Source organism: Lichenostomus cassidix, chromosome 1 (genome assembly GCF_008360975.1).
Source record: "Lichenostomus cassidix isolate B80296 chromosome 1, HeHo_3.0, whole genome shotgun sequence".
In the NCBI taxonomy this organism is placed as follows: domain Eukaryota; kingdom Metazoa; phylum Chordata; class Aves; order Passeriformes; family Meliphagidae; genus Lichenostomus; species Lichenostomus cassidix.
The window spans coordinates 79,858,274-79,875,397 of NC_139479.1; the positions used below are offsets into that span (position 1 = coordinate 79,858,274).

The following is a 17,124-nucleotide window of genomic DNA, read 5'->3' on the forward strand; positions in this document are numbered from 1 at the left end:
AGCTATCTGCCCTACCTGGGCACCAACCTCACATGAGTTTCAGTTATTTAATGGACCAAATCTTCCAAGGTAAATGAACACCCTTCTCATGTCAGTGGGGAGATGTAAAAACTTTGGAAGACCTGCAGGGAGATCTGATTCACCTAACCTGGATTTTTGCATTTCAGCTTACAAAATTGCTTCAAAAACTCTTTTTACCCTCTACTGGTGTTAACAGGGAACATATTCTTTTATTTGGAGAACTCAGCATGTTATAGGCTGTAGCTGTGGATGCTGGTTAGATGTGAACTGGCTCCTGTCCTAGATTATCTCAGTTGAAAAACCATTTGAAAAAGCTATTTGAACATTTGAAAAATTGAAACCATCTGAGGAATACACCGGTGATTTCTTACCTGTTCCTGATTCTGAATACTGGAGTAAAAAAGAGAAGTACCCCCTTGCTGGTCCCACCAGCCTCTGAAAGTTGGGGAGCAGCTGTGCAATCCAGTCACAGCCTTGTTCAGAGCAGGGAACACGATGCTTTGCCTTAAACGTGCCCTAAAGCGCATTGCAGGCATGTGGGTGTTACAAGCGGGCTGAAGAGTGGCAATGGGAATAATTTGTAATTGCTGCAACTTGGATTGTTTCTCCTGAAAACCCACCATCATTTTTTTGTAAGCAAGATGACTTCAAATTATCTGCATTTTTCTTCTATTTGCCTTTTCGGACTCCTCCCAAATTTAATTTTTATGAATTTTATGGCTCCATGATTTATCATTTCTCTTTCTGTTTTCTTGTTAGGATATGCATAAGCATTAGACTGAGTTTAATAACAGTGCGCTTTCTAATCTGAAATTGTGCACTGTGGATTGATGACTGATGGTCTGTGTAACCAGCAGCTTGTCTTGTCTTCCTTCCCAAAACTGTTCTTCTGGTTTTCATGAAAATTAATTTTGTTAGGCCAAAGTTTCTGATCTCACTACAGATTAATTTTGCAAACAAGCCTCCCTGTAACTTTTTACAGTAGTGTGTCCTCTTGTAGGAGAATGTCACCTTAATTAGATGACTGCAAAGATTTCACAATCTGTCATCTTGCCCAGACTGCTAAACACAATTTCTGAAGTGACAGCCTCCCTGCAGACATCCCTGTTTGGTGCTCTGGAGTGCCATGGCTCCTAGGATGAGACAAAAGGCCACCATTTTTAAGACTTGTTGTACAGACTTTTGGATTTAAGCATATTTGTTTCACTAAAAGGGAAAAGTCTTTCTGGCCAGAAGTGAGCTGATTTCCTGAAGCAGCTTTGAGGAAGACAGAAAAGCCTGGTTTTCATTTCTGCCCTCAAATGAGAGTTGTTAAGAGCCTGATTCTCTCTGAATATAAATAGGAGGTTGATGCTTTGAAAGTCAGTGCTCTGGATTAAATAATTGAGACCACAGACTATGGAATTAAAATACTAAAATTAATTTTAAAGTAGCATTCCAGCCCGTGATGGTGTAAAAGAGGACATGGAGCCTAAATTCTCTGGTGGTCTGTATCTTCAATGGTCACTGGCATTAATTGGCAAGATGGAATTTAAAAAAAATTGCTGCTGTTCTGACTTCAGAACTGTTACATTCACTTGCTCTTATTATAAATGACTGCGAAGTCATCGAGATGAAAGGGAAGCTGGAAAAAGAGTCCTTGTAATGCCTGTCTACAAACATGCAAAGGCTGTATAACCTTTACTACTGTAGTAAATATACAGTTATTTCAGTATTTGTATTTTTGCCATGAACATATGTATTCTGCTATCAGCTAATGACTGTGATAGCTCTTTTACTCTAGGATGGATGTGGTGCTTCAGTTGAAAAAAAAAATCACATTTTCTCATAATTGCACCATTAAATATTTCTGTATACAAATACTGTCATTTTGATAATTTGGTACTTTTCAAGCTATTTAACCATGTATATTTTTCATACAGGTCATCTGACAATGTAATCAGTCAATAGTAAATTTAGCAGAGCACCACTCTGCCAATCCCTCATGAATTTATGAGAAAATCATCCAGGCCTTCAAGTCAAGACATCTTCCTGATATGTTCAGCTCTGTGAAAAAACAGCCAGCACTTTTTTTTAAGGTTATTGCCTTTGCATGAAGGAGTCATATGCAGACAACTTAAGGTCTTAGCACTTCTTCCAGAAATATATTTTCTTCTATGTTATGTATAGACTATTTATTTTTAATAGGTTGCACAAAATGAAGGTGAGTAAAAACATGAATGTTGTAGAAAATCTCCTATCATTAGTCACTGGTGGGGAAAAACAGAACCTGATTACAAGTAAGGTTGTATTGCTATGCGAGGCAAGGAAAACCTTGTTCGTGGATCTGCCCTAAGAGCTGAGAGGCTCTGCAAACTATTTATATTTATGGCACTGTTGTCAGAAGTGCTTGGAAAGATGCACAGTTTGAAAATGTAGCACATTGAAATGGTTGTGCTTAACTTTTCCAAGAAATCAGAAGCAAATTCAAACCAGAAGCATTATAACACTGTTTTGATTACAGGAAAATGTGTGAAATTTTGTCAACAATATGTAATTGACCTGAAAATGCCTTGTTTGCGTATTATTGCCTGAAAATGTTTCTTTTACTAGAAAACAGTGAAGAAAAGCTGGGAGGTGCTTTTATGCATCCAAGTTCCTTTAAAATCTGTATGACACACTGCTGTACATATACTACCATGCCTGTCATCACCACCCCTGTACCAGTCTGAAAACTGTGGGACAATCCCACCACTGAGCCCCCAGGGATCTCTTTTCTGGTCACGTAAGACACTGCAGTCTGGGATGATAGGAGAGGGAATCAAGTTTCATGAAGGGATGTGATCTGAAGTGCTAAGCCACAGTGAGAGTCCAGAATTGAAGTTCTGGCAGCACACCTGCCAAATTCTGGTTTCAAAGAGGATTTTTTTTTCTGTATGTGGGGAAAGTACTTGTTCTCCTACATGTTTTACTAATCTATCGAATTTCTAGAACTTTTTGGCATCATGTGAATTCTACATAACTGATGCCCTCAAGAGAAGGAGGTAATGGACAGACTTCTGGGGAAATCTCCATTTATAAAATGGGACATCAGAAAGCCTAATGGGTGGAAGATGGATCTGCAGAAATAGGTTGATTTTCTATAGTTATAAGAGCTATTTCATATCTAATTCAGAGCTTATTACAAAAATTACAGTTAGAGGCCGTTTTTAATGACAAGGTCTCATTGCTGCCAATTTTCAGCTCACTATGGAGACTGATTCAAAATGACTTGCATCCATACACATGCATGTACAGAGATGGTGAATTACAGATTTAAGTCAATGGAGAGGCCAGGTGCTAAAAATACAAATTTGGGTAAAATGTGGGGGGAGAACAGAATGAAAAAGACTGACAGCTGTTCATTGTCTTGCCTTGGCTAAATGTGACTCTTAACAGTCAAAGGAAGTAAGAGACCAGACTAGAAGATGAAAAACTTGACAGAGGCAACAGTCTCTTGCTAAGGCCAGAGACACGCAGTACCTTACAATGAAGCTGTCAGGTATCCTCTAGATTTCTTAATGGTTTTTTTTTTCATCATGTGAAACAACATGGTGCTGATGCTGCAGATACTTCCCTGGACGTTTAAACTGGTCGAAACTCATCCAAAAAGTATTTTTGTACAAGCCTAACCTCAGTGCCCACTGGGTGAAGGTTTATGTGACTGCATGGTGTACATACACAGGATCTAGATTTTCAAGCACCAAGTACTGTAATGCTCCATTTTTGGCATTGATCCAGTCAGGATAAGCACCCCAAGCCTGAGCCAGCTGCCTAATGGCAATGGGGAGTTTGTTGTTTCAGGGTACCTTGGCTAAACAGAGGAAAAGGTAAAGGCACAATTTTGTTTAAACTCTGATAATTCTGATTTGATGAGATCACATGGCAAGCACAGCCTCATGGCATTATCCCCAATTAAAAAAAAAAATGCAGTTCTAGCTTCCATCTCAGGGAAGCATTTATGAAGAAAAGAGGTCCTTCAATACTTAATTTATATATGTCTAAGCCCAGGGGTAAACACAACCTTGAATACAACTGTTAGAAGGAAAAGAATGTGCCATTGCATTTGTAGCTTTAAGACAAGAATACACACCTCCTGGCAGTGCTGGTGGCCAAGAAAACATTTAGTGCCATGATGCTAAAAAGAGCCTCTTCCTCCTTCTGACCCATCCAAAACCTAGGTGGCTGGTCCAAGCTGACATGGAGGGTCCCCAAAAAGTCAGTTGACTGTTGGAAACAGGCCTGTGCTCTTTGTTCCCTCTCAAAGCAGGTGTGGTCTCCAGGTCATATGGTGAGGGGGAAAATTGCTTGGGGGTATGTCTATAATTATGAAAGGGATAAAAATTCTGTTTCATCACTAAAAGCTAGTTTGAGTTCTCTGTGATGAAACTTCCAGGGGAAGAAAATGGGCTGTTAAATCTTTCACTGAAAAAAAGGAAAAAGTCTGCCTGGAAATGTTTTAATTATTTGAGCAGAGCATAAACAGACTGTCACTAATATATCATGAGTTTGGTCACAAGTATAAACTATGCATTCCATGGTTTTGAGGAAGAAGGGATGATTAAGAGCTGCCAAAAGGTAAGGTGTAGAAGACGCAATGAGCCAATGCTTCACTTTGATCCTTTCACACATAGTGCTTTGCCATGGCCAAAGGAGAGAGGTCCAGCCAACACTGGTGATCTATGGAGAAGACATGAACAGCTGAAGAGTTGAATCAGAAATTACTTGTTGGCCATGTCCATTGCAACTGGGTGGCATCTGGTTAAAATTACCTTGATCAGTGTGAAAATGATGAAATGCTGTTACCATGGAATACTGAAAAGACTGAAATAAACTTGCTTAATACAGTTAGGATTTTTCTATCAGAACAACTTTTCAAAGGATGCTTTACTGACACTGAAATATTTTGCATAATGGCATTTTTTTTAATAAATATCTCATGAAGCACAGGAGTGGCCTTTCTGTCAGGGCAACCACACAACTAGGGGTCACAGGTCTACCTGTCCATCCCAGACTGCCACAGCCATTCAGACTGTCTTAAAGCTGGGCTTTGGGGACTTTTAAGGTGCACAATTCCAACATACTCCTGTCATATTCTAACTCCAGGACTGGCGATCCAGATGTGTACCAGCTCCAGACTCCAACAGAAGACACTTTGGGAAGCCTCTGGGAGCTTATGGGATTTTCACTCTCCCTCCACAGATTGAATGGGCCTTTATATCTTAGATATAACAGCTCCCATTCCCCATCCTTCTGTGCTGCTGGAGAAGGTGAAAGAGCAAATAAAAGAGAACTGTACATTAAATCCACCAACACACAAGCTGGTCAGGTTTCATAGGAGTGTTATTTAATCAAGCATAGGAAATACACGTTGTTCTTTGGGTGGCGTGGTAGCTTATGTTGGATCTGGGAGATTTTTGTAGGAGTGGATCTGACAAGATGCTACAACACTGGAGGTTACAAAGACTTGAGGAGACTGCCCATCCTGCTTCTGCAGCACACCTCAACAAGATACTTGTAAACATCAATCAAACCCTGCATGCTTGATTAACACCTTAGTAACATGACTGAGTTACTGGAGGCCTCTAGAAATTGGACTGATAAGTTATATTGTTGTAATCTTCACTTTCTGTGAGCAAGGGTTGTATCTCTGAAGAAGTTCCTCTTTTTTTCTTCCGGCAGGCCCTGATGAGCCCTGTGAGCATAGCAGTAAGGATTCCTCCAAACACAGCTGCTCCAACCAACCAAGCCCAGATCTGACGGGCTTGCTGAAGATAGGGTATCAAAAAGTCTTGGAAAGACTCAAGGGCTAGAAAAAACAAACAGAAAAGGAAAGGTCCTTTTACATGGTGCAGCGTACTGTCAGTTTATGGCAGTTCTATAATATAATACTGGATAACACTGTAAGGCTGAGTATAAATAGGCAAGAGTGATAGAAAATGTCGGAGGGTCACAAATAGTTTTAAATAAATCTCTTCAGCCCTGACCGTCTGTTTCTCAATCTTCATATCCAGCGCTGGCACGGAGTTCACTGTTCCCAGTGCTCCTCACAGTTTTGTCAAAACTTAAAGAGTATAACCCAAGAAGTTTGATACTGTTTGACCAAATTCCTGCTAGCTCAGCATCCTTGGTTAATGATAACTGAGGCAGAACACTAGGGAGAGTTTAAGAAAAAGTCAAGCCTATTACAATGCTTTCACAACATACTTACCCAGCCTCCAACAATTTACAGGTCAGGGATTTCCTGAACAAAATGTGGTGTTGTGTGTAATAGTCATTGGAGAATTTCTTTTCCTTCCATCGTCTTTAGAAGCTGCTCTTTGAAATTGTATCACAACTTACAGCAGCAAGAAGATCCCCTCCTTAGCTACATATTCAGTGGGGAAAAAACCTTTCTTTCACTAATTGTGAACCTGCCTCCTGCTTGCTTTGATAGTTCCTGTGTGGGGAGAGGCAGTACACAATTCTTCTGTGGTCACTGTTTGCACAAGAACTCCTCTTTCTTTGGTGAATCCAGGGCAGTTTTTTACTGTCTCCAAACTTGCTTGGTATCTCTTCCAGTCCTGTGCCCAAGTCCTTTATGAAGATGTAGAAGAACATAGGGCTGAGGATGGAGCCCTGTTGAACCCCACCAGTGACAGGTCCCCAGGCTGATGTCACTCCATTCCCTGTAACTCTTTGTGCCTGACCCCTGAGCCAGCTGCTCACCCATCACATGTTTATCCAGCTGTGGGCTGGACACTTTGTCAAAAGGGTCCTGTGAGAGACAGCATCGAAAGCTTCACTGAAATCCAAAAAGATTACATCAACTGCCTTCCCTTGACCAGCTGGGTGGGTTACCTTATCATAAAAGGAAATCAGGTTAGGTAAGCAGGACTTTCCCTTCATGAAGTTGTGCTGTCTCTGATCTCTGACTGCAATGCCTTTCAGGTATTTCAATACGTCCCAGAATAATCTTCTCCATAATGGCAGGCTTGAAGTCCAGCACTTTTCCTCCCAGTTCTGATGACCAGCTGGCCATTTGGGTCAGATTCTGCTATTAATAGGCTAGGATGGATGGCACTGATTTTGGTGACTGGTTTTTGCTTGGATCTTTTTTAACAGTATCATGTCAGATATGTATAAATATATGTCAGACCAGAAATGTGAAAAAGAAGGTACAATTTGGGATATATTCAGGAAACAATCTGAAATAGAAGGATTTTTTTATCTTTTCATATGACAGACATATTCCAGATTACAGACAACAAATTTTACATTTCACCTTTTACATTTACCCAAACTTACAACATTACCTGGTTCTTGCAGATATTCATAGTCATACCCCAGCTCTCTTGAAGGTTTAAAAAATTCTCCATTTCTGTAAAGAGGGATGAAGGGGACCATGTAATTTTCCCGATTGTGCCCAATTGGTGCATTGGCTGCTGGGTAAACTTCTAGCATGGGCCTATGTCTTCTTAACCATCGCTCAAAAATGCTGTGGAAGAAAAAGCATGTTAATTAATGATGGCAATTAGCAGAAATTTTCTTCTTGAAGATTAAAAGAGTTTCCTTTTTTTTTTCCCCTTTAAATGCTGGAGACAGATTTGCATGCAATGTCTAGTGTTTATGTGTGTGTAATACTTTCCAGATTTCCAAATTTGGGGTTATCCACTTCAGTCCTGAGTTCCTGTGCAAGCCTACGAAAAGCAAATGCCTGCAGTGCTGCAGAGTCTAAATATGCTTTTAAATTCTATAAATGTAAGTTATTCTCTTTCTGTGCTCAGCAATTGATGTGGTGGTGAGGGATAGAGAGAAATGGATTAAAGACCTCAGTGTTTCCTCCTCACTCTCAGAAACATTTGTAGCTGGTTGTGAAGAGTTCATATTGACATTTTCAAGTCAACTACTGGATGTGTTTGGAAAGAAAAACTAAGAACCTTCCAAAGCCTCTTCAAGTCTCCTCCCTTTGAGCTTTTTCTGCTCAACTCTTCACTTTCGTTCAATCCTCAAGTCCTCTCTCTGATCTCTTTGTGTTTACTCACCTGAATGTGCCAGGTTGGAATAGGGAAGGTGGCAAATATTGGAGGGCAAACAGATGCAGGTGTGTTCTGCATGAAGAAAGAGGACTCCATACTAAATCAGAAGATCCTGGTGGGAGGTTATTGTCAACATCAAGCTCGGGGAGGGATCGCTGGATTCATTTATCAGTTATAAGGGATAGAAGAGGTCTAAAGAGGCCTGTAAATTGTGCTTTAATTGAGATCTTTGCTCACCAGTTGTTCCTCCCCAACACCAGCCACTCACAGGGGGACATGGACTTTCCTCCCCTGTTCCCCCAACTGTTTATGGATTCAGGTTATCTCAGAAACACATTCCCTAAATGCAAGTGCTCAGGGGTATCAGAATCTCTGCAAGTTATCCAGGAATTCTGCCAGTAGATTTCTACCTCTTATTTTTGGACAGAAATGTTGAGGAACACTCTGTATAGCCCACCAAATTAAAGCCCTCTCACACTCATCAAAATAGAGGTAGGACCAAAATCTTGGCTCTCTTTTTGGGAGAGCCTTGTCTACCCTTTACAATGCAGGTATTAATTTTGATTAAAATCTTTGTGTCTCTGTTCTTCAGCTAATTTCATCAACCCTGTCTAGAAAAACTCTTATCTGAGTAATAACGTTTAGTTGAAGCTTTCAAATGGATACATTGAAACAATATGAAGATTTCAGTTGGAGTTATCTCAAAGTTTGAACAGAAACTCTGTAATCTTCAGAGAATAGCATGAAGAAATTCAGTAATCACTAAAGAAACCCATAGAATATGAAGGAGTTATTTAGCTGGAGGAGGGTTGGTGTGTGGGAGAGTGTTGTACTCCAATCTTTTCCCTGCCTGGCTTTTACTCATGCCTTGGGTAAAGTATCCTGACTATCTGTGCCTTATTTTCTTAGCAGTTGTAGATGAGAGCTGAGATAGCTCTTCTCTGCAGGACAAGGTTGTTAGATACAGAGCTACTTTGGTTGTGGGAGCATGGTAATATTTTAAGAAGCAGAGATAGGATTGGGATCAGATTTTTGAAGTCTGGTGATGATCCGTACCCTAACTTTGGATTGCTCAATCTGAGGTACTTCCCAGGGTCTGATTTTTAGAAAATGCTGAGCAGTCACATTCTGAAAATCCGGAGGGCTGATGAGCACAAGGTTCAGAGCTAAAAGTCGTCATTTGCCTGAAATAGCTTTGCATTACATGCTCTGAAATGCAGCATCCTCTCTGCATGATTCAAGTGTTGCTGTTGCATAAGAGCTTTCAATAAGAATCCTTAGGCCAGTAATCTTTCAAGCAGAATGCAAATGCAAAGCATTTCCATGGGAATGAACATATGTGCTTTTGGATTCCTTCATTTGCAGTGTGGTTCCCACATGAGGTATCAAGCTTTGCTCAGCGGTAGCAGGAGCACTGAATTGTCTGCCCTTGCAGCTGATCTTTAGATTTATATGTGATCATATCCCTCTAAATCCTGATATGATGAGTTTTGCTGATGAACAAGATGTGTTGCACAATTCATTGAGTTGTTTGGGAGCAGTTCTCTCCATTAGCTGGCACAAAATCTTATCATCTTGACTGAAATCTGTTTCATTGAACATATCTGTATGCCACCATAGAAATCTCAGAAACATCTTTTTAAGCTTTAAGAGTCACATTTTCTTCTACTCCCTTCAGAACAACTGACCATGTGCATTTATCATAGCTGTCTTTGGTTTTTTGCTTTTGGGTTTTATTTGACACTTTGAAAGATTAGGATCATATTCTGCTTGCTAATAAAGTGATTGGGTGAAGTTGCATTTATTATTTCAATTTAAAGACTTGTTCCCAGCTTGTTCAGTAAGATGGACTCAAAACACTATTTTTTTCTTGGCAACATAATGCATAATGATCTGTATTTTCAGGATAGTGTTCCTGGTTTTGGTTTTTTTTTGAATTTGCCTGAGAAAACTGACAGATTTAGTATATCAGTAATATTTTTTACATGTTTTTACATCTGTTTGTATTCCTCCTTTTAAGGGAGGCACTGCCATTTTCCTGCCTTACTCATATTTTGCAAGTTATGGAAGAAGAACCTTACTCTTGCTTTTCATGAACAGTTTCCCAGCTTAGTGGAAAAAGAAAATTCCTGATTGCATCCAGCAGAGGAGAGAAGCCCATGGATGGGGCACAACTTAAGCTGTGTTTCTGTTGATGAAGTACAAATAGTTCTTCTTGGACACTATAAGCCATTTCATATCAAAGAGTTACATTCCATGACTCCACAACCAAGACTGTTAACTCCCCTTATGCATCTTCAAGGAAAATTGAAATCCTGAAGTAGCCTATGGCTTTTGCTGTCATCCAGGTAGTGACACTGGCACAGTGCTCCTGTCCTTAGGGACATAATTGAAAAGATTTGGGCCAAAAAAAAATTACATTTGGAGAAAGTAATCACACTCTCTTTTGTTTCAGCATACTGTGACCACTGAATCAAATATTGTATAATACATTGTTTCTTCAAATAAGATGCTTTCTCCAGCCCTGGCTTTATTTAAGGCAGTTGGTATCAAATATTTTTCTATCATGCAGGGCTGTCCTTTCCTGTAGGCAAAGAGAACACATCTGGACAGCTTTGATGAATCACTGCAATTCTTCCATGTGCCTTGATCTACAGAGACAGTTGTTTAATCCAGTAACAGGCATGTGGTTTCCATGACAGGAAGAAAACAGTGTTTCCTTCATACGATGTTGATCTGCTTACAGTTGAAAGAAGTTTTTCTTTGCTCCCCCTAACAGCAGTCATGTAAGTTATTTTCCTTTAGTATCTTGAAAATGTGTGCTTGTTTCCTGTTCTTTTCTCAGGAGCTACAACCTTGGAAGAGCCCAGGTCTGCAGAGCTAATGCTACATGCAGAGAGGCAAAATGCCAAGGTAATTAGCTGGTCCCTTCATGGAGTGACAAAGCTCCTGGTAAAAAAGCCAGGTTTGTAGCAGTGCAGCAGACCTCAACTCCCTAGAATTGGTTATCTTGGAAAATTACTGCTCTTATGTTCTCTTTGTATGAACCTCTGAATCCTTCCCTGGAGCTGAGAGCCTAACAAAGCAGGACCATGAGGTAAAAGACACCTTTAGGCCATTTAATTCCACATTGCCTCCCTTGACATAATTTAACTAAAGGTAGCAAAAAGAACATCTGAAGACTCAGATCAGGGTTCTGCAATATCCAATCTCCATACTTATTTTGTGTAGAGAGTACTGGACATAAGTTTAGTGAGAAGGAGAGAAATCTCTCTGGCTCCTAGAGAAGTCTGGTTGGTTACTTTCTTCCTCAGTATCTAGACAAAGAGAGCAAGCAGATAAGTTGCTATTTGTATATCTGGAAGTGATATTTTCTAGAGACAGAGACTTTTTTAGTGTTGCAATTCCAGCTAGACTGGCATCACTCAGGAGATGTTGGCAGTACTAAGGGAGCAGATGGGATATGAGCGTGGTGGGAAGACAAGGCGGGATAAAGGAAAGAAGAGCTAACCAGAAGTTGTTGGGAATTTTATTCAGAGATGGAAATGGAGAGACGTCAGCCTGGGATTAGTGGCAATAAGCCATAAATCCTCCAGGATGATAGGTCTATCTAGAAGGGTCACAGACCACCAAAGTTTAAGAAAGAGAAATTTAAAATGTGGAAAATAACTATATTAGATAGAGATTAGTCTCCTGATAGCCCTAATGTTCTTTATATTTCTTCAGCAGAAAGCAAAAGTGACTTGGAAAAGGTAGTTTTTATTTAAAGGCATAGGGCAGATAAAAGAATGATTCTGTCTAGATTAGAGAAAATACTGTTTGCATCTGGAAGGCTTCTTCCTTCGTGTGAAGAAATCAAAGTCCCCAAACTGAATGTCCCATATAAGAGGCCCATGAACTGAAAGAGATTGGAGAATAATTTGAATTTTGAAAGATGCCCTGGCTCACATTTAGTGCTCGTAGAGGCTTAGTCTCTCTAAAGTGTACTTTCAGAGCAAAAATTATTTTGCAGTGGGTGTAATATTCAAGTAATTACTAGATTATGATAATGAACACCCTAAGCAAAGTTTATTTTTGTGGTAGGAAATAGAATTTTAATATTGTAGAATGGATTGGATTTAGACAACTGTAGATTAAAATAAGGCTCAGGGTTTGTATTTAAGCTTTGGAAAAACTGATCATGGGACATGATAAATTCACTGTCACTTAAACAACCTGATTCAGTCAGAAACTATGTTTGATGTAGAAATAGTTAAGAAGGTCATCTGGTCAGAAGGATTCCCAAATAATCATAAAAGCAAAGAATATTCTTCCTGCATATTAGAGAAATTTTAGAGACTCTTACAGGCCTCATTTTACTCTAGACAAAATAGGCAGAGAGGGAAAATAACTTACCTAAATTCACACTAGACACACTGTAGTAGAGTGGGATCTCAGCTATGGCCCAGTTTGTACCCAACTCCGGCACCTCTAAGAGTTAGGTTATACCCTTGTAAAGCATGGAGTCTCAATTTTATTTAATTTTTTTTGCTATATATCTGTGTATAGGTCACTGTAACTGCTGATGAATTAATACTTGTGTGTACCAGCTCTAATAAGTTCCAAAGAACAGATATGTGGTAAAAAGCAATAATGACGCCCACCAGGTATGATGCTTTGGCAGTTTAAATTTTCATTCAGGGAAAATATAATTTGCTGTTTCAAAAACTTTTAGTGTGGTACTTGTGCTTTAACAGAGAAAATTAAAGTCATCTATAAAAGACATGGATATATCGCTTCTATTTAATTGCATATAAATCGACTCAAGAATTTTCTCTCTTCTGTTCCATACATACCAGGTGAAAACGAAATGAAATGAGCCTTAGTGGAAAATTAATTAAAAAACACAAACAAACAAACAAACAATCCCACCTTGGTTTAAAGAGTTGTGAGAAAATAGGGTTGATTTGAGGATGATTAAAAAAAGGCCACCAATACATATTTTCTTATTGAAAATATGAATTCATATTTTTTAATGAATAATATATGCAGTGGGATTATAACTAATGAAAGGATGAGCCAAGAAACAACTGGGTTTATGTTGCCAGTGGGAAATACCAGTCAGAGTATAAGAGTGCTGCTGTATACAGGCTGGATTTCTTCCTACTTTTCCAGATAGTGTTGTGCACTCTGAAAAAAGATGCTGCTCACAGGAAGGAAATCTTAAAATGTAGAAAAAGTAGAGTAAAACAATGAGTAGGCCTTTTCTTTATAATTTTACAAAGTATCTCTTCTGAGGGCCATTTCCCCAGCATGCTACCACAGTCACAAGCAGAGGTACTCTGGACTGATTGGGTGTAAGAGGAGAAACCAGAACTTAAATATCCATTTCTATGACTGATCCACCTCAGAAACACTGGCTCATAGTGTAAACTAACTGTCCCTTCAGGAAGATTTATCAGAAAAAGTTTAATCCAGTGTGTTTTACCTTGCAAGGAAGGACAGCTGGAGAGAGGTGAAGAGGGAAGAAGAGGGTTCAGTACCTCTGTCTGAATTCCTCTGTCACACGAGCAGGAACAAGTGTGGCACTGCAGGTATGCCTGGTGGGAGGACTGCAGTCGCCCTATGGTGAAGTGTCATGGTCACTCTGGGTCCTTTGCACTGCAGGGGACACAGCACGGATTTCCTCCTGCCTCCTTGTCCCCACTTTCTTTCTCAGCATTTGCACAGCTATGCCATGAGTGGGATTAAGGAACTGATTTGGCTTAAAACCAAACCTCCCCTTCATTTTTATTTATTCTGGGATAGTTTAGGTGAGCTAAAGCCATGGATCTGGTTCATTATTCTCATGTGTGATGGCCAGTCCCAGTACAAGGGATAAACAGAGCTGAACACCTCTGGGTAGCACTAATTACCAGGTAGGACTTTTTCTTCTTCCTAACTAATGTGCCAGGTGAAACTGACTTAAAGCAACATTGAAATTGTGCCCTTTGTTCTCAACAGCCTGATAAAGCCATGCCTCGGCCAAGCCTGCACTCAGTACTAACCGTTCAGCTGCTAGACAGCACTTTGTAAGCCACTAATAACATTATCACATTCAAATCCAAAGCCATGTCCTTAGTCATGCCAGGTTTGACACAGAGACTTTCATTCCTCATCTCCAGTTGTGAGACTGAGGCTAGATCAAACTGACTATGGCAGAAGGAAGACAGAACATTGTTGCTTAGAGCTCATTTGTACAATTTATTTCAGTATCATGAGATCTGACATGCTGTAGAAGAAATCTGGCAAGCAACATGTATTTGCATTTGGAAAGAAAAGAAAAAGGAAATAAATTGAGGAAAGCTGAAATGCCAGCCCAAGGACTGTGATTACACAGTAGTCATCACTTCAAAAGTTGGCACTAGTCAGATGGTATTGCAAAGTCACCTCAGGTAATTCCCATCCCAAGCATTTGGGAGAAAGATTGGTGCTTCAGTCCTGGAAGAGGTGCTGATGCTGAGGCTGTAAAGTCAAGGCACTGCAATGTTTGCCAATGTATGAGGTTATATTGCAGTGTTCTTTCTTTTTCTTTTTGTTTTAAGTTGGCTAAAGGCACTACAGGGACTGTCAGGCAGGTTGTAAACAAATTACGCTGTCATAATGCAAGTGTCTGATTAAAAATTAAGATGCTGCCCTCAATTATTGTGAAAACCCGTCGAAAGCCTCTGAGACTGTGTCCCCCACTGGTGAATCACTGCTGAGGATTGCCCTGGGTTACAGTGCTTATCCTGCATCTAGTTCCAGCTGCTGGAGAACATCCAGGGGCTTCCATCATCAATTCCAAGCTGCAGCATGCAGGAAGCATCTTTGGACATCACCATCTCTCTCCCAAAGCCTCTCAGTACCTATGTGAAGTTACCCTATGGCAGTCCCTGGACCAGCCACTGGAGAAACCTGCTGATGCATGCATGTGTGGGGTGCCTGCCTGTGGGTGAGGCACTGCAGACCAGGGGATGGGGTCAGACTGTGTGCCTGAGGCCAGTTACTGCAGAATCCACACTGTGCATATGTATAGCTCTATATCTATGCATATTTTCCCATAAAAGTCTTTTGTCATGGTCAGATAAAGACATAGAGAGGATGAAGCTGTTGGTGCTGTTGGGATTTTGCATGAGTGCTGCATTTCTTGCACTGATCTGTGTGTCTGATCAAGCATGTTTGCATATGTGCACACACATATACATCCACCTACAGTGTGCATGTGTGCCCCTTGGGAATACATTGGGAATACATGCTCTGCCTCACCACTGACTGCACCCAAGGGCATGAAGCTGTGACAGCCATACCAGCTTGGGCTTCTAGATTTGTCAACACTTAAAACACAGACTTGCACAAAACAGAAAAAAAGAGGGATGTTTTAGCCTGGTGGAGCTGTCTTCTCACATAATGCTGTGCTTCTGATTTTTTTTCTCAGAGCATATATTCCCATGCAGATCAATTATATGCCTCTGAAATGTGAATATTCATTTTCAGGAAAGGTCTGGCCTACTTTATTGTTTCCCTTTACTTCATCTTCTGAACCAAAAGTTGGGTTATTTTGTGGAGTAGAATGGAATACACCACCTGCAACACAGAGGGGCAACATGCAGATGGTACAAAGCCCCTTCCTTATTCAGCAAGGTTGATGTTGGCTTCAGGCTGTCTTTTAAAGTACCATTCTCTGATTGAGGTACAATAACAGACTGTGCTGACACCTTCCCACCCCGTACAAAGCACCACCAGAGCTGGGAAACCATGTGGCACCTGAGCATCTTGGCGCTGCTCTGCTTCATGGATCTCACTGCAAGCATTCCATCTCCTTTGTTCTCACTGCACTAACTGGAGGTTTGGAAAGCATCAGGTAAAGGAAACAAGAGGGAGGGAATTGACAAGGGTGTAGTCCCACACAACTAATCCCCTCTAAGAGGAAATCAATGCCACTTTGCCTCAATGTCCCACTTTGTTGAAAGTCTGAAGGTTACTGCAGCTGCTGCATTCATAGAATTATAGAATATCCTGATTTGGAAGGGACCCACGAGGATCATTGAGTCCAGCTCCTGGCTCCGCACAGAACAGCCCCAAAAGTTACATCATGTGTCTGAGGGTGCTGTTCAAATGCTTCTTGAACTCTGTCAGCCTTGGTGCTGTGACCACTGCCCTGGGGAGCTTGTGCCAGTGCCCAACCGCCCTCTGGGTGAAGAACCTTTCCCTAAACTAAGGAACCATTTCCTGAGCTCCTCCTTTTTGAGCCTAGACCTTCTGTGACACAGTTCTGTGCTGTTTAGGAGAAATTTTTAATATTCCCTCTACCAATGTGATTTAGAACTTTTCCCCCTTATCTATCGAACACCCTCAACATGTCTGTAGGACTAAGAGAAGAAAAGGGTCTTCAGAATTTCCATCTTTATGTCAAACAACTTGAGCATCCACAGCTATTTGGAGAAGATGCAGTTGGATCTCCTTGCTGCTTTGCATGCTCATTTGACTGCAGAGGGCTATATCTCTTCCCCTCATTGCTCCAATAATCATGTAGTCCTTCAAGTGTTTCTGTCCTAGAATAAAAAAGTCACCAGCTCCTCAAGCCTCTATTGTGAAAAGAAGCTGCTCAAGCACTGGAGTCCTGCAGAGAATTCAGATGAAATTATTCTGAGTAGAGATCACTGCTGGTGGTGTAGGACCAAATGTGGCTCCTCTCTCAGAGAAGGTTGCTGAAGTCCTGCAGTTCTGTTCCCCATTTGCTGTCCCAGTTTCCTTTAGTTACATTGCAAACTGCTTAACCCTTCCCAGGAAACTCATGTAGCTACCTGGGACTTCAACTCCATTGCATAAAGTCTGGGGCACAGCTCCCCTGCCACAAAGCCTAACAAGCTAGGCAGTCCTGTAACCTACTTTCCCAGGAAATAAAGCTTACTGAAATATTTCTGGGTTTTGCCTTCTCAGAAAAATGGGTAGGATGAAACAAAAAATGCTGAGCCCAACTTACATTTGATAATTTGCTGTTAGATTACCATGTAAAGTGCTTTATTTCTGCTAAAGAGGAAGGTAATGGATAAGCTAAGCTTGACAC

General features: G+C 40.6%; 1 protein-coding gene across 1 annotated transcript in view; it reads right to left on the reverse strand.

The window, feature by feature from the left end:
- Positions 1-5,364: 5,364 nt before the first annotated feature.
- The window catches only part of TYR (tyrosinase), a 37,537-nt gene continuing 25,777 nt past the window's right edge, over positions 5,365-17,124 (reverse strand). Inside the window, exons 4-5 of the mRNA XM_085065320.1 lie at positions 7,335-7,516; positions 5,365-5,848 (exon numbers count right to left, since the gene is read on the reverse strand). Of these exons, the coding sequence (XP_084921446.1) occupies positions 5,625-5,848; positions 7,335-7,516 (406 nt within the window). The 3' untranslated portion in view covers positions 5,365-5,624. The remainder of the gene's footprint in view (positions 5,849-7,334; positions 7,517-17,124) is intronic.